Source organism: Vombatus ursinus, unplaced genomic scaffold (assembly GCF_900497805.2).
Source record: "Vombatus ursinus unplaced genomic scaffold, bare-nosed wombat genome assembly UNPS02014772.1, whole genome shotgun sequence".
NCBI classification, from domain to species: Eukaryota; Metazoa; Chordata; class Mammalia; order Diprotodontia; family Vombatidae; genus Vombatus; species Vombatus ursinus.
In genome coordinates this window covers 15,508,973-15,527,826 of record NW_020954550.1, presented here as the reverse complement: position 1 = coordinate 15,527,826, position 18,854 = coordinate 15,508,973, and the positions used below count along the sequence as shown (strand labels likewise).

General features: G+C 39.9%; 1 protein-coding gene across 7 annotated transcripts in view; it reads right to left on the bottom strand.

Annotated features, from left to right (window-relative positions):
- The window catches only part of LOC114044126 (DEP domain-containing protein 1B), a 262,877-nt gene that overhangs the window by 105,418 nt on the left and 138,605 nt on the right, over positions 1-18,854 (bottom strand). Inside the window, exon 1 of one of the 7 annotated variants that reach the window (XM_027863434.1) lies at positions 12,466-12,589. The exons of the other annotated variants lie outside the window; for them this stretch is intronic. Coding sequence (XP_027719235.1) covers positions 12,466-12,513 — 48 coding nt within the window. The 5' untranslated portion in view covers positions 12,514-12,589. Of the gene's footprint in view, positions 1-12,465; positions 12,590-18,854 lie in introns of those variants that run through there. 7 annotated transcript variants of the gene reach the window in all.

Here is an 18,854-nt window from a genome sequence, read left to right as displayed (position 1 = left end):
GTTTGAAATGCTTATGAAACATCCAGTCTGAGATGTCCAAGAAACAGTTGGAGAAGCCTGACTATAGATCAGGAGAGACTAGAGCTAGATATATAGATCTAGTTATCATCTGACTAGAGATGATCATTGAACCTCTGGGAGCTGATACGATTACTAAGTGAGATAGTAAAATAAAAAGCGGAGGGGACCCAAGACGCAGTCACAGGGAACACTCACAGTTAGAGGCATGACATGGATGAAGCACGAGCCAAGCCACCAACCAGTGGATAATCAGTATAATGAAAAATCAGAGAGGAAAATACATCCAGAAGAAGGTGAATGACAGTGTCAAATGCTACAAAAAGGTCAAGATGGATCAGGATTGAGAAAAGGCTATTTGGTGATCAAGATGCCTCTGGAAAATTTGGAGAGGGCATCTAACCTTCCTTGACAGCTGCCCAATTGATATTCTGAGAGTACATCTGATCATGCCTCTGAAGTGTCAGGGGCTCCTCATTTCTTTTAGGATAAAATATACACTTTTGTTTGGCACTTAAAGCACTTCTCTATCTTTCCAGGCAGATTTCACAATATTCCCCCTAACACAGTCTTCACTTCAGCCAGACTAGCCTATCTGTTGGTCCCTCACTGTGCCTTTGCATAAACTATTCTCCTTTCTCACCTTCACTTCTTAAAATCCCCTCAAGAGTCAGCTCAAGGGCTACCCCTTCAAGAGGCCTTTTCTAATTTCCTAAGTCATTAGTGACCCCCATCACTTTGCATATATTTTGTTATATCCTACATGTTGTATCCCCCAGTAAAAAGAAAGTATTTTGGGAACAAGTGTGTTTTCAAGAATCACTGAGAGTGTCTCAATATGTCAATTACAATAGTAAATCAAGTATTTATTAATTGTTTACTATGTCATACCCAGAGTTCCAGGTCTGATTTTACTATAACTTCCTATGTCACACTCGGTAAGTAAATGGTATAATGATGTTTTATTTTAATTTTACTTATCTGGAAAACTAATTTGTCATCAAGCATTTATGAAGCACCCACTATGTGCTTGGCACTGTCCTAGGTGCTGAAAGTTTTTCCCTCAAAAGGCCTAAAGATGGCACCCTATGAGAGCCAGTAGACAGAACTGAAGAGGCTATTCCAGAGACAAAAAAGATGAAAGGGAAACAGAACTATCCTCAAACATCTGAAGACCTATCATTTGGAAAGGGAATTAAATTTGTTCTTCTTAACCCTAAAAGAACAATAGTTAGAAATAACAGAGAAGGAGATTTAGACTTGATGTAAAGAAAAGCTCCTAAACAATTAGAGCCAGAAGTGGAATGCTTTGCCATGGGAAACAATGGGGGGCTGCTTTTCACCAGAGGTCCTTCAGCAATGACTAGGTGTAGCTACATTGGGTATGCTAAAAAAAAGGGGGGGGTACATTTTCAGATGTGGGCAGCACTTGAGTACAAGAGCACAATCTCTTACAATTGAAATTCTGGAACTTCCTGATCCCCACTGACCCCACACATACACCCTAAATGAAATTGTTATCTCTCTACTCAAGTTTTCTTAGAGTGCTTTCTCTGCATCTCAGGTTTGCCCCTTTTATATGCTTAAAATTACACAGTAGGCACTTAATAAATGTTTAAATAAATTACAACATATGAAGGGGGAATCTTCATAACAAAAGGGTGGGGGGAAGCTTTCTGTTTCTTTGTAATCAATTAATCTTATTCTTTTTAAGACCTCAGCTCAAGTTACTAATTTAAGGGCTAAGAGCACCCAACGTGGCCAGATTAACTTAATATTATGGGCCAAACAACAGAATATCACATCTACTATTGAAATACACTTTTTGATCTCTTCTGCAGAATATGGGTTGTTTCCTTCCTTTCTGGAACAAGAAATATAAGAGCATAATGGCTGTTCAGTCATTTTTTCAGTTGCATCTAACTCTCCGTGACCTCATTTGGTGTTTTCTTGGCAAAGACACTGGAGTAGTTTGCCGTTTCCTTCTCCAGTTCATTTTACAGATGAGAAAACTGAGGCAAACAGGGTAAAATGACTTGCCCAGGGTCACACAGCTAGTACTTGTTTGAGGCCAGATGAACCTTCCTGACTCCAGGCCCAGAACTCTATCCACTAGCTGCCCTACCTAGCTGCCCATTATAATGGTATTGAAGAAAATGAAGTCTTTAAAAGGTTTACCATTTGTATAAGATAATAGCAATAACCCAAAATAGAGGAGAAAAGACTAACTTTTGGAATGGAAATGTCACTGCTCACTGTAAAATAACTTACTACCTCTAAGTTTCTTTCAAACATGAAAAACATTTCATTACAGATGTTATCCCTGACATCTCTTCATCATGCTACCTAACCCCTAGCCAGCAGTCTCATCTCTCTGTCACTAACTTGGACTCCACCCCCAGGTTCCCCAGCAGTGACAAGTAAGTTTTCATCTTATCTTGCCCAGTCAGGCTTCCACACCACTTCCCCAGCATCTCTCAATGTGTATGTGTCCCTGCCCACCCACCGCCTCCCTTGCCAGCTCTCTTTTATGTATTGTTTTGCCCTTTTAGAATGTATGCTTTTTGAGGACAGGAATTGAATTGCTTCCTTTTATTTGCATCCTAAGAACTTAGGACAGTGTCTGGCACTTTGCTGTTGCTCCATAACACACCGATACTGCCCGTGGGATTTTCTTGGCAAAGATACTAAAATGGTTTGCCATTTCCATGTCCAGCAGATTGAGGCAAACAGAGGTTAAGTGGCTTGCCCAAGGTCACACAATTAGTTAATGTCTCTGAGGTAGGATTTAAACTCAGGTCTTACTGATTCCAGGCCCAACATTCTATCCACTGAGCCATCTAGCTGCTTCATGTGGCACTTTGAAAGTACTTAATAAGTGCTTTATTTCTCTAGTTTGTTTCCATGCTTAGTATTAAAATAATAATATTAAAATAATAGCATTAAAATGATTCATATTCATCTGTAATTTTATTTGGGACATAAAATCAGTTTTAACCTATACAATGCTATTTTTAAATAAAAGTATAAACATGGCCCTTAGAAAATGCATTGACACACTTTTAAGCACTAGAGTAAGCAAGGGGAATCAGAGGAGAACAATCACTTCTAAGGTAAGTTCTTAATAATCTTGCTATCATAACTGGGGGTCATCAGAGCCTACTCCCTAGGTTAATAATAGATACTACTGAATCTCTCCCTGTTATTTGCTTGGGAGAAGAGAAAACGGAAAACAAACTTCCAGCTAGGATCCCTGGACTCCTGAATTGTAAAATGAGGGTGCTGGACTCGATCCCTACTGTCCCTTCCAATTCTAAATCTATAATTCTATGAAATTTCTCCGTGTGGTTTCAGTCCTGCTTTAGGGAGAAGCCCCTTAGAAGTCTTCTGGTCCTTAGCCTGAAATAAAAGGTTGAGAGACATTAGGGTACAGATTTTCCCACAAATATGTCTCAATTTAATAGGAAGATGATCTACTTTGGGGCCAACTAACTAGGTGGCACCAGGCCTGGAGTTAGGAAGATTCATCTTCCTTAATTCAAATCTGACCTCAGACACTTACTAGCTTTGTGACCCTAGGCAAATCACTTCACCCTGTTTGCCTCAGTTTCCTCATCTATAAAATGAGATGGAGATGAAGCAAACCGCTTCAGTATCTTTGCTAAGAAAACCCCAAATGGGGTCATAAAGACTGGGACAGAACTGAAATGACCGAACAACAGCAAAAAGAGTAGGAAGGCAGTGTGAGCTGGGGGAAATAGCGTTGGATTTAGAATCAAAGGACCTAAGTTCAGATGCCAGTTTTGCCACTAACTAGCTGTGACCTTGGGCAAATATTTTAACCTCTGTAAGCCTGTTTCTTTATCTGTAAAATGAAAGAATTACACTAGATGATTTCTGAATTCTCTTCCATCTCTAAAAGTGCTCTGCCAGGCACCACTAGGGTTATGCCAGCTGATAATAAGAATTCACTATAAAGCACTTTATAGTTGCAAAGCACTTTAGATACATTATCTCATTACCTGTGAGGCAGATAGTTTTATCTCCATTTATAAATCAGGAAACTGAGGTTCCAGGAAGTTATGACCCACTCAATAATAACAGCAGCTCACATTTATATTTTGCTTTTAGGCAGTAGTATCAAATTCAAATAGAAATAGATCTCTGTGGGCTGCAAATTGACTTAGAAACTACAAATTAACATTGTCAGTGTTGGGTTGCGCTTTTATTTATCTTGTTAAATATTTCCCAATTACATTTTTAATCTGGTTCTTGGGAGTTTTGTGGGCTTGTAGCAGTAAGTTTGACAACTCTGCTTTATGGTTTACATGCTTTTCTCCCATCAACCTTATGAGGTAGACAATAAAATATTATTAGCTCCATTTTATAGAAGAAGAAATTAAGGCAGAGAAAGATCAAATGACTTACCCCAGGGTCACACAGCTAATAAGTGGCAAAATGAGGAGTTAAACCAAAATCCCTCAATTCCAAATGTCCAGCCTTCTCTACTATCCCATGATGCTTCCTCAATCAAGTTTCTGGCTTGGCTTATATGGCCTGCAAGCAATTGACCTTGGACTTAAGCCTAAATCTTCTTACTCCATTAAGGAACCCCTTTTTTTTTTTAAGTAAGCAAGAAAACATTTATTAAGCACTTACTACATAACCAACATTTTGCTAAACACTGAGGTCACAATGATAAAAACAAGGAACTCTTTTTACTATAGCACTGCTAACATTAAGTACCATGCCTTGATCAAAAAGGATTTATTTAGCAAATATTTAGAGTACTTACTATGTATATGGCAGTGTTCTGGATGCTATGTGAGATATAAAAATGAGCTTGGGATAGTCCCTACCCTCAAGGAGCTTAAAAACTGGTATTAGGTAGATGAATGAAAAGTATACCTTACTTAACACATGAAAGAAAATTAATAGGTTGTTTTCTTAAAGTCCAGATTTGTGATTTCATTGGTGTTGAGGAAATTTGCTTTACCAAAGCAGATTAGGGTCTACACTGAAATTCATAGCCAAAGCGATTTGCCCAGGGGCACTGAATTTCTCCTGGAGACATAGCCAGTGGGTAACAAAGATAGGATTTGAATCTACTCTCTTCCTGAGCAAGGCCTAGTCTCAATTTTCTCCACCATACTGGGCTCACTTTTGGTTATATGTAAAGCTATTTAAACAAAAGAAGGGAGAACAGTCAAATCCAATTTGAGATTTGGGAATGGAGAGCAAAAGGGGAGGAAATCTGGGCATGGGATTGGTAGTAGCTGGCCTGGAGAACAACCATGTAAAAAGCTTGAGATTACCCAGTAGCCTAATCCCACCAAGGTTTTTCTCTTACCTATCCAGGAGATCCTTGTCAATCTCCTTTATTGGATCACCCTCCAGATCATGCCCTCTATCTGTAGGTGTCCCTCAGGGTTTGGCCCTGGGTCCTCTTCTCTTTCCCCCCATACTACTTCACTTGGTGATCTCATCAACTTCCATGGATTTTAATTACCGTCTCTATGTTGATGATTCTCAGATCTACCTATCCTGCCCTAGTCTCTGCTGATCTCCAATCTCACTTTCCAAATGCCTTTCAGACATCTCCAACTGGATGTCCAGTAGACATCTTAAACTCATTATGTCAAAAACGGAGCTCATTATCTTTCCTCCTAAACCCTGCCCCCCTCCTACCTTCCCTATTACTGTGGAGAGAAACACCATCCTCCTAGTTCCCCAGGTTCACAATGTAGGAGTCATCCTGGACTCCTCACTATCACCCCCCACCCAATACCCAAGTGGTTGCCAAGACCTGTCAATTTCACCTTTTCAGTATCTCTCCAACAGGCCCCCTTCTCTCCTGACACTGCCACCATTCTAGTGCAGGGCCTCATCACCTCATGCCAGGACTATTGTAATAACCTGCTGATGGGTCTGCCTGCTTCAAGCCTCTCCCCATTCCAGTCCATCCCCCATTCAACCACCAAAGTGATTTTCCTAAAACATTAACCCCCCCCCCATTCCAGTGGCTTTCTAAAGCCTCCAAGAACAAATGCTAAATGCTCTGTTTATCATTCATTCATAACCTAGCCCCCTCCTATCTTTCTCCTCTTCTTACATCTTACCCTCCAATATGTATTTTTCAATCCAGTGACACTGGTCTCCTCGCTCTTTTAAGAATAAGACCCTCCATCTCTCTGCTCCAGGCATTTTCTCTGGTTGTTCCCTGTGCCAGGAATGCTCTCCCTCCTTCCCACTGACTACTGACATCCCTGGCTTCCTTTAAGTCCCAACTAAAATCCTACCTTCTACAGGAAGCCTTTCCCAACCCCTCTTAATGCTACTGTCTTCTCTCTGCTAATTATTTCCTATTTATCCTATAAATAGTTGATATACAGTTGTGGATATGTGTAGATATAGATTTTTTTTGCATGTTGTCTCCCCCATTAGAATATAAGCTCCTTGAGGACAGGGACTATCTTTAGCCTCTTTTTGTATCTCCAATGTTTTAACACAGTGCTTAGCACATAGTAGGTTCTTAAATAAGTGTTGATCAATTAATTGATTGATTATGTCAAAAGAAAATAAAAATGAAAAATAGCCTAGAAAAGAAACAAAAGGGAGGGGAAGTTAGGGGAAAAACTATTTAAGAGAAAAAGAAAGAGGCACAGAAGACCCATGGGTCTGTATTAAATACAACTCAGGTGCCTCCATAACAGGCTATATCATTCACAAAGCTCAATTTTCCCTTAAGCATTTAATGTTAAACAACTTATCAGGAATCAAGAAGCAATTTTTTAAAACATGTACAACTAATCCATTTGAAAACTGCACCTTCCCAACACATTTTCAAAACATAAGTTGTAACCACATAAATCCTCCCTTTAATATCTCAGCGAGTTGTAATAAGTACAGCTATAGTGAAATTAATCATTATGAAGAGCCTAAGTCAACCAGAGAAATAACTGCATTTTTATGGGCACAAAAACCTAGACACACTTGAATTATACTCCCCCAAAAAACCATTTGCAAGCTTTAAAAAGATTAGACTCCCCAAATTAATTGGTTTCTTCCATAGTATTTCAACAAAACAAGCATTTATTAACTGCTTCTTGTAGGCAAGACACTGCAAGGTATTGTAAATGCTGCAGTTATTCATAACTCAGGAGTTATCTTTTAAAAATAAATGAGGTTTTTGTTTTTTTTACATTTTTCATTATGAAGGTCACTTTAGCCAAAGTGACAATAAGTCAGTCAGTCAACAAGCATTTATTAAGCACCTACTATGTGCCAGCCACTGTGCTACGGACATGAAAAAAGGTTGAAAACATGGCCCTTGCCTCCAGGAGCTCCCATTATAGCAAGGGAGATAACATGTAAATAACCATGTACATACAGGATAGACACAGTATAAACAGACAGTATAAAGCACTAACAGTTGAAGAAATTGGGAAAGGTTGAACTTAAGATGATGAGTCTTGGAGAAAGCCAAGGTAGTTAGAAGGCAGAGGTGAGGAAGGAAAACATCCCAACCATGGGGTACATAGAGTCACAGCAAAGTTGAGAGATACAGCATCACATGTGAGGAATAGCAAACAAATGCTCAGGTACCTACATCGAAGTACATAGAAATGAGTACAGTCTAAGCCTAGTGTGGCTGCACTGGCCTGAAATTCCTGCTACTATCCAGGAGGCTGCCTAAAGATGAACAGATCTGCCCTGGTGAGAAACTAAGGAGGTCAAAATTCCTGACAAATCATTAGAGGGATGGGCCCAAGATGGGCCCCTGCAATTCTAGCTGGAGCAAGATTGGAAGACCCAACTCTCAAGAAAAATATATAAATAGACCTAGAAACAAGGGTAATTCAGATCAAAATGAGGTTCTTTTACCATTAGTTATCCAGATAGTTACCAATGATGGCTTATATGAGAAGTTGCACAAAAAACATAAAGTTGCAGGTCATTAATCAATGACCTAAAAAAAGAGATGGGTGAGTCTTGCAGTGAGAGTGAAAGACAACAGATGAACAACTTGAGCATAGATAGCTACACCAGTATATTAAAAGGAAAAGACTTTAAGCACTTTAAGGCCAGGTTCTCTATTGATGATTTACAGGACATATGGGAGAATGGGCAGCTAGGTGCGAAGTGGATAGAGTTCTGGGCCTGGAGTCAAAAAGACTCATCTTCCTAAATTCAAATTGGGCCTCAGACTCTTACTAGCTGCATAACCCTGGGCAAGTCACTTAACCCTCTTTGCCTCAGTCTCCTCATCTGTAAAATGAGTTGCAGAAGGAAATGACAAACCACTCCAATATCTTCACCAAGAAAACCCCAAATTGGGTTACAGAGAGTTGGACACAACTGAAATTGACTGAACAACAATGTAAGAGAATAGATCCAAGGAACAAAAATACTGAGATCTGAGCAGTAAGGGCTTTACCCACAATGATTCACCCAATTAAATATCTCAAGATATTTCACTTAATTTTCTACTTCATTTGATGTGCAGTTCTGGCCCATATGCTTCCATTTTGCTATCATTTTCCCACAGATGATGTCACACTCTTTTTTTTTCCCATTCTTTTTTTTTTCTATTCGTGTTGTTGTTGTTTAGTCCTTTTCAGTCATGTCTAATTCTCCATTTGGGGTTTTCTTGGCAAAAATACTAGAATGGTTTGCCATTTCCTTCTCCAGCTCATTTTACAGATGAGGAAACTGAGGCAAGCAAAGTTAAGTGACTTGCCCAGGGCCACACAGCTGGTAAGTGTCTGAGGCCAGATTTGAACTCAGGAAGATGAGTCTTCCTGATTACAGGCTTTGGCACTCTCTGCACTATGCCACCTAGCTGCCTATTTATTCCTACAATATAGTTCAGTGTCAGAACTTAGCATAATGCATTTTCCCTAGTAGATTATCAACAGATAATTGTTGAATGAATGAAAGAATTCAACAAATGAAGGGGTTTTTTTTAATGTTTCAGTTCTGATAAGAGTTTTGCTCTACCTAAGAGAAGGAAGATATTACAATGCAAAAGTTCCAGGTTCCACAGTTCAAGAGAATCCCAGTGTTTCCTCATGCCCAGTGACCTCAAAATGTCTGTGCTTCTCTTCATCCACTGCTGTCAATGAGAGGGGGGTGTGGAGAGAAGGTACACACCCAGACTTCCAGCTAACACCATGAGTTCTAACATCAGGATGACCAAAATATCTGAGAGTGAACAGCAAAGCTGCAGAGGGAGGTAAGACCCCATTATTGTTTGCATGCTGACACTATCCTCCCTGCTTCTTAACAGAACCAACAATTTGGAGCTATACTCAAAAGGTCATTAAACTTACATAACTCTTGTCCCAGCAATACCACCATCAGGCATATGCCTCTAAAGAGGTCAAAGAGGGAAAGAATCCACATATGTACAAAAAAAAAGTGCTGCCATAACACCTCTATTATAGCAAAAAACTGGGAAACAGCCAAACAAATTACAGTATATGAATGCAACAGAATATCATGCCATAAGAAATGACAAAAGGGATGGATTCAGGAAAACCTGGGGAGACTTACACGAACTGTTGAAGAGTAAAGGGAGCAGAAATAGAACAATTTATACAATGACTACATCATAAAGAAAAACAGCTTCGAGAAACTTAAGACTCTTTGACCCAGCAGTATCACTATTAGGTATGTATCTCAAAGAGATCAAATAAAAAGGAAAACGACCTATTCGCACAAATTATTTATAGTAGTTTTATGGTGGCAAAGAATTGGAAATTGAGGGGATGACCATCAACTGGAGAATGACTGAACAAGTTGTAGTATATGATTGTGATACGTGCTGTAAGAAATGACAAGCAGGATGCTTTCAGAAGAACTTGGGAAGACTTATATGAACTGATGCAAAGTGAAGTGAGAAGAATGGTGAGATAATTATGCACAATCACAGCAATGTTGTAATGATGATTAACCGTGGATGACTTAGCTATTCTCAGCAATACAATGATCCAAGACAATCCCAAAGGACTCTTGAGGAAAAATGCTATCCACCTTTAGGAAGAGAAGCGATGGAGTAGGAATACAGATTGAAGTACACTTTTTTACTTTCTTTATTATTCTTGGTTTTTTCTTCTTCATTTTCTTTTGCAATATGTCTAATATGTACATATTTTGCATGACTGTGTATGTATAATCTATATCAAATTGCTTGCCTTCTCAAGGAAGAGGTTGGGGAGGAAGGGAGGGAAGGATAGAACAGGCAATTCAAAATTTTTAAAACAAATGCTAAAAATTTTTGTTTACATATAATTAAGGGAAAAAATGAAAAAAATTAAGAACTGATCCATTCAGTGGTCAACCACAACTCCAGAGGACCATGGATGAAACATGCTTCCCATCACTTGAAAGAGAGGTAACAGACAAGGTATAGCAGGAGTCAAAATTTTCCAGAGATGGTCAATATATAGATCTGCTTCGTGTGACTATGCTAACAGTGAAGGGAAAGTTTTATTTTGGTTTATTTGAAGAAGGAGGAGTGAGGAGGAGTGTGTGTGCATGTGTGTGTGTCTGTGTGTGTCTCTGTGTGTGTGTGTGTCTGTGTGTGTATGTGTGTCTGTGTGTGTGCAGAGAACTGAGGGAAGGAGGGCAAGTTATAGATTAAACAAAAAAAGGAGGCAGTTTCAATAAAGCATTTTGGAAAATACACTGCACTACATAGCTGTCCTAAATATTTGTTCTTCAGACTAGCCCTGTGTTGTTGTTCAGTTGTTTCAGTCCCGTCTGACTCTTCATGATCGCATCTGAAATTTTCTTGGCAGATACTGGAGTAGTTTGTCATTTGTCCTTCTTGAACTCATTTTTACAGATGAGGAAACTGAGGAAAACACAGTTAAGTGATTTGCCCAGGGTCACACAGCTGCTAAGTATCTGAGGCCACATTTGAACTCTTCCTGACTCCAGGTCCAGCACTCTATCCACTGCGGTAAAAGTCATTTAACCTCTGTCTGCCTCAGTTTCTTAATCTATAAAATGAGGACAATAATTGTACCTCCTCCCAAGGTTCTTGTGAGGATAAAATTTGCAAGCTAACATCTGTAAAGTGCTTTGCAAATCTCAAAGACTTTTATTGCTATTTTATTGCTATTATTAATTGATTATGTAATTAATGTAATAATTAATAATTAGTATATTATTATTAATAATATTGCTATCGTTATTGTCTAACCCATATCTATCCAATCCAATAAATATTTATTAAGCAGCTACTGCATTCTAGGCACTCTGCTAAGCACTGGGAAAACAATAAAAAACAGTCCCTGCCCTAAGGAGCTTACAAACTACAGGGGGAGACAAAAGGAGGCAGAAAATGAAGGGGAGCTGGTGGTTTACAAAAAAAAAACAAGGGGTATATAGTTCTCTGGAGTTGAAACCAGGCAGAGCAGCAGATGCAAGGTGGAGTGAGCTGAGAATCCAGCTCTCACTTTTCCACAAGAATAATTGAGGTGCAATAACTGTTTTACCCCAATTTTATATTCAGGTAAAAACTGACATGTATGTGTCTGACTTCGAGTCACCCAGAGAAAAAGCTGAGAAGAAACCGATTAGATCTAAGTTCAAGGGAAAAAGGGCTGCTTTTGATGATCTAGAGATGGTGTCACTTTGCCCCAGGAACAAAGGCAGGGTGGTAAGAGGAAAATCTAAACAATCACCACAGGAAATGAAGCAAATAGGGTTAACCCAGCTTAAGTCACTATGAGACAATGTGCGATTAGAACAGAAAACCGTTTTGCCACAACCACAGGGATGTAGTAAGTTTCACTCTAGGAAGGTGCACACCCAGCCCCAGTGAATGATAAACAGGCTGAATATGGGACCAAGCCAAATCAGGTTCTCTCCCTCAGCTGAGACTCTATAACCATCAGGTCTGTTTAGCTTTAAAAAAAAAAGTTGTAAAACCAGATCACAAGATCTCAGCGTTTAAACCCCATTGGATCTAGAGATGCCTTAAAAAAAAAAAAAACTCAGGTAGTCGCTATTATTTTTTTTTTTTAAGGGGAAAGGTGGAATAGAGGAAATTAAGGTTCTGGGACCGGTACTCCTTTCCTTTTACCTGGAAAGCTAACTAACATCTGGAGGATCCATGCAGGCGTGCACCAAGCTGGCTGGACTCCAAATCTTATCATTCTTTCCTCAAACATCAATAAAAATCAGGTACCAGAGACAGCTCAGCCTCCATCCCAAACAAGGCCAGCGGAATCCAGATTTCAGAAATAAAGAATATGAAATGAATAAAGAATATTAACAGACAGGCCGAGTGCCCACGAGCTCAACCAAACGCAGCCCCCACAAGCCGGAGGACCCGGGGCGCTCGAGCTCTCAGCGAGTCCGGGCTGCCGGTGGGCATCAGCCCTGCAGGGACCGGGAGAAGGGGGCAGTGCTGACCGCCGCCGCACGCCAGCTTACCAGCTTCGTCGCACGGTAGGGCCCAGGTCCAATTATTCGGTGCTCCATGCTCCCCGGCCCCCTCCAGCGGCGCCCCGCTGCGCCCCCTGGCACGGGAGGGGGAAGCTTCCCCGCGAGATTCCAAACCAGGCTCGGCCGGGGCAATGGGAACAGTTTGAATCGCGAGCCTGGAAGGACTCCGTGCTCTGATTGGGCGTCGTGAGAGGGCACGTGACTAGAACCTTACGTCACAAAGAGAACGCGGAACCCCGGGACTTGGAATCTGGTGGTAGCCACACCAAAAAAAAATCCAACAACCCCAAAAGGTCATTCGACTTACATAACTCTTTTCCCTGCAATACCACCATCAGGCATATGCCTCTAAAGAGATCAAAGAGGGAAGGAATCCATATATGTACAAAAATGTACATTTGTACACAAAAAAAAAGTGCTGCTATAACACTTTTGTGGTAGCAAAAAACTGGGGAACAGCTCCTTCGATCCTGCCGGGGACAACGTCAGCTCCCTTCCTACCCCTAAGAATTGAACTGCCGGCACACACATTTCGACAAAGAGAAAGAGAACTCCTGTACCCGCTTGCTCCCTCGCCCTCCCCCCCCCCCACCCTGAACTGACCGGCAGAACTCGCTGTCCAGCTCCAGAATGGAGCTGATACTTAGAGCGGAGAGCAGGAACAGAGAAAAAGGGGTGAGAGGTCTCCTAGTCCAACTCCCCTCATTCTATAGTCAACGAACATTTAGTAAGAGTCTGCTATGTGCCAGGCACTGTTCTAAGTGTGCAAAGAAAGGTAAAAGATAGTCCCTGTTCTCAAGGGGCTCACAGTCTAATGAGGGAGAACTTGCTAACGCCAGCGTACAAACAATATGTTCAGGATGAATTGGAGATAATCAACAGAGCGAATGCACTAGCATTAAGAGGGATCAGGAAAGGTTTCTTGCAGAAGGTGAGGTTTCAAGTGGGACTAGAAGGAAGCCTGGAGCAGGAGGAAAATAATTCCAGACATGGGGGGAGATGAGGTGGAGGGGGCAACCAATGAAAATGGATAGAGTCTAGATAATGGAGTCTTTTTCATGAAACAACAAGCCCAGTGTCACTGGGTGGGGATTGGAGAGGGGACTGGAGGGGTGTAAACTATAAGCAGACTAGAAAGGTGGGGATTTGGGGGCAGGGCAGATTATAAAGGACCTCGAATGTCAAAATCAGGATTTTATATTTGATCCTGGAGATGATAGAGAGCTTATTGAGTAGGAGGGTAAGGTGATCACCCTTGATTTAGCAAGATCAGTTCTGTAGCTGATAGAGAGGATGGACTGGAATGGGGAGAGACTTGAAGCAAGGGAAACATACCAGAAGGCACAGCAACCCTGGTGAGGTGATGAGTCTGCCAGAGAAAAGAAGGCATTTGTATACAGAGTTGAGGAAACTGAACACAGGCATTATTACAGGTAATGATTAATAATGTAGTTAATAATTATTTATTATTACACAGATAATAAGTGGACAAGCATAGGGTGGTACATGACCACTATGTAAATGGATTTCTCCAGAGAACTGGAAAAACCCCAATTTGGAAGGGAGAAGTGATCTTAATCTTTCTAAGATGTTCTCATAGAATCATGAAATCATTGAGTTGGAAAGCACCTCAAAGGCTTAATGCAACCTGTAACTGGGAAGGGATCCACATGAACATAGTCAACAAGTAGCTATCCAAACAAGCCTCTAGTTGGAGGGTAGGAGGGGAAGCTACCTGGAGCTACATCCAGAAGCAGCTTTCAGATGTCTCTGATTGTTAGGAAGTTCTTCCTGACATCAAGCCCAAATTTGCCAAGTTTCAGCTTCTACTCATTGCTCCTGCTTCTGCCCTCTAGGGTCAAACAGAACCAGTCTAATCCCTCATCTACGTGCCAGACCTTTGGATACTTGAACAGTCTATCATGTTTCTCCTGAATCTCCTCCCCAGCTCCTTCAACCCATTCTTATATGACACAGACTTAAAGCCCTTCACCATCTTGGTTGCCCTCTGAATGCTCTTCAGTTTATAAAAGTCTTTCCTAAACTGTGGCACTGAGAACTGAAGATAATAATCCAAATTTGTTCTGATGAGAACAGAATACACAAGAATTTTTACCACCTCATTCCTAGGTCTGTTCCTCTCAATGCAACCCAAGATCTCAGCTTTTTCTTGTCTTTTCTTTTTTTGGCTAGGCAATGGGGTTAAGTGACTTGTCCAGGGTCACACAGCTAGTAAGTGTCAAGTGTCTGAGATTGGATTTGAACTCAGGTCCTCCCAACTAGAGGGCCAATGCTCTATCCACTATGCCACCTAGCTGCCCCCAAAATCTCAGCTTTTTGTTGGCTGCCAAATCTCACTAGTGACTCCTATTGAGCTTGAGGTCCACTAAAACACTCAGTTCCTTTTTCAGGCAAAATGCTGCGTAACCATCCTAACCTCCTCCTCCATCTTATACTTGGGCAATGGATATTTAAAACTTTACATCCATCCATACTGAATTTCATCATATTAGATTTAGTGATGTTCTAGCCATCAAAATTTTGGGGTATCCTGATTGTTATGCAACGAGTTAGCTCTCCATCCCACCTTTGTGCAACCAGCACATATGATAAGCAGTCTGTCAAAAGATCCCTTGTTGGGACTGCTTTTTCCCCTTAGAATTGTTCCCATTTTTTCCATGGAATTTATTTTGTCAAATTCAGTTCCTTACACTCTAACTTGAGGAGCTGTCATTCCCCCCCCCAAAAAAAAACAACTGCACAACTAACTGTTGATTTTCCTTAAAGAGGTTAAATTAAAAGGGTTAAATTATTCTCTCTCTCTCTCTCTCTCTCTCTCTCTCTCTCTCTCTCTCTCTCTTTCTCTTCTCTCTCTGGTCCCCAACACTCCCCTCCCCTTTAAGTGTAGGCAAAATTTATGACTCTCTAGTCATCTTTAAAAAAGCTTTATTTGACCCTACCATCCCTTCAAGTTATCATCCTGTATGTCTTCATTCCTTGCCTCCATTTCTTGGCCTTTTACGTACTCCTTAGCTCCTTATGATCTGGCACTAGACTCTACCAGTAGGTTCAAACTGCTCTAAGGCTTCCAAATATCTCTTATCTACTAAAACCAATGGCCTTTTCTTAGTCTTTGTCTTTTCTCTCTCTCTGAAGCATTTAACATGGTTTATCACCCTCTCCTCTTGGATAATTCCTCTTACCTTAAAAGATATTGCTCCCTCCTGTTTCTCTTTCAGCCAACCCTTTCCTATATTCATGAGAGTATTCACTCCCAAGACTCTGTTCTCTGTGCCCTTTTCTTCCTTCTATAGTATACTCTCTTGGTGATCTCATCACTTCCCTTGGATTTAGCTACTTTCTCATATATAGATGACTCCCAAGTCTCTATATCCAGCTCTTATCTGCTGAATTCCAGTTGAGTATTCCTGCTAGACATTTCCACTTGCATATGTCTCAGTATATCCACCTCAGTATGTGCAATATGGAACTCATTAATTATCCAACCTCTTAACTAGCCCCTACTCCATTTCTATTGAACATACCATTATCTCCTTCCAATCATCCAGGTTCTCAACCTCAGAAACACTTTGACTCTCTTACCCCTTCTTCAACCCACATATACAAATCAGTTGCCAATTCTTCTCAATTCTGCCTCCACAGAAGTTCTCTTATTTCCCTGTCCTCTCCATTTCATTCATATAGACACACCACTATAGGTCATGTGTTATAGCTAGGTGGTACAGTAGAAAAAATGTTAAATTTGGACCTATGAAGACTTGAGTTCAAATCTTACCTCAGATGCTTACAACTATATGACCTTGGACAAATAACCCCTCTCAGCCTTAGTTACCTCATCTGTGAAATGGGAATAGTAATAGCACCTATCTCATAGAGTTGATGTTAGGATCAAATGAGTTAACATATGTAAAGCACTTTACAAACCTTAAAATGCTATATAAATGGTAGCTATTATTATGCATGATACGTAGTAGGCACTTGATAAATGTTTATTGACTAAACATTTGTTTCATCAGAACTCTTACAATAGCCTCCTAATTGATCTCTCTGCTTCTACTCTTTCCTTTCTCCAATCTATCCTCCACAAAGTTGTCAAAGTAATTTTCCTGAGACACAAATCAGTCCGTGTTATTCCCCTACTCAAGAAGTCTTGCCTTTTACGTGTGTGTGTGTGTGTGTGTGTGTGTGTGTGTGTGTGTGCAGCCTAACATCAATCTGGCTCCCACCTACCTTTCCAAATTTGTTTCTTGTTACTACTCTTTTTTGCACTATTTGTTCTGGCCAAACAGGTTCACTAGCTAATCCTTTCATTTGGCATTTTATCTCTGTGTTTTTGAATAGGCTGGCTCCCATTCCTGAAATGTACTCCTTTTGAGAAAGATAAACAGAAAAAAAATAATATGGAGGGAAACACACAATTAGCAATCATTACTGTGAGTGTGAATGGGATGAACTCACCCATAAAATAGAAGCCGAATAGATTAGAAACAAGAATCCAACAATATATTATTTACAAGGAACACACTTGAAACAGAAAGATATGCACAGGGTTAAAATAAGGGCCTGGAGCAGAATCTATTATGCCTCAGTTGAAGTTAAAAAAAAAAGTACTTGGGGCAGCTAGGTGGCACAGTGGATAGAGCACTGGCCCTGAAGTCAGGAGGACCTGAGTTCAAATCCAGCCTCAGACCAAAAACTTGACACTTACTAGCTGTGTGACCCTGGGTAAGTCACTTAACCCCAGTTGCCTAAAAAGAAAATGCTGTGTACCAATCATGATCTCAGACAAAGCAAATGCAAAAATAGACCTAACTAAAAGAGTTAATCAGAGAAACTACATTTTCCTAAAAGGTACCATGGATAATGAAGTAATAACAATACTAAATACATATGCACCAAATGGCATAGCATCCAATTTCTTAAAGGAAAAGTTAATGAAGTACAGGAGGAAATTGACAGTAAAATCATACTAGTGAAGGAACTCAGTTTACTCCCTCTCAGAACTAGATAAACCTAAACATAAAATAAATAAGCAAGAAGTTAAGGAGATAAATAGGATTTTAGAAATGTTAGATATAATAGACCTCTGGGGGAAATTAAATGGGAATAGAAAGGAATATACCTTTTTCTCAGCTGGCCGTGGCACCATCACAAAATTGACAATTCATTAGGGCATAAAAACCTCATAAACAAATGCAGAAAAGCAGAAACATTAAGTGTAACCTTTTCAGACCATAATACAATAAAACTAGGCCTGATCCTTCTCCACATTGAGGACTTTAATTGGGAGGGGTTAGGGGCCATCCTTCCTGTCTCAAGGGATTTCTGTTTGTCTAATCCTTGAATGATTTTGTACCTTCAGTTTAATGGTGGAAAACCATTATGGAAAAACTACTCTATTGAGATACATCTATCCTTGAGTGGACCAAAAGTCATTAGCCTACTAAAGGCCTAAAGCATCTTGAACTATTATGCAACCACTATGCCTTGTGGCATCCTTATACCAGTAAATGTTATTTCTCTGAAATATATATGATGATTTTTAATAGTGGGTCATCCAATAGAAAAGCACTAATCTAGGAGTCAGGGGACCTATGTTCAAGTCCCACTTCTTCTGCCTATTGGCTGTGTGACATTGGGCAAATCATCTAAGCCTTCTGGGCCTCTGTTTCTTCTTCTGTAAAAATACATATTTAAGATCCTTTCCAGCTCTAAAATCTACAATAACAATCAGAGACTTGGGGGAACAGAATGAAGGGGACAGAAATCCCATGGATTAAAAATAATTATCATTCAAGGACTGATTAATACTTTTCCTAATGTAATATCTCACAATTGCAGGTGAAATAAATCAAATCAACTTCTAAAAGATAGCACAGTCATCTTTTAATGATTAGTCTCACTTCTCTCTATAATTACAATCCTTATATTTCATGTACAAGTTATACTATAATAACATTCAAATTTTATCTATTCTCCCAACAAACTAGAGCATATGCTTTTATTTTTTTAAATTAAAGAAAAAAATTTTTGCATGTGAAACTGCAAATATATTATGTACAACTTCCTTTTCCTTTTAAATATATAATAAAGTTATCATGTAACTTTCTTTTTCCCCTCCCCCCCACTAGAGATGGCTACCATTAGACACAAATATGTATATATTATACATACTTCTATTTATCAATTCTTTCTCTAGATGCAGATAGCATCTTCTTTCATATGTCCTTTGTAGTTAATTTGGCTGTTTAAAATAGTCAGAATGACTTGGTCAATGAAAGTTGTCCTTAAAACAATATTGCTGTTACTGTGTACAACATTCTCTTGGTTCTGCTTGTCTCACTCTTCATTATTTC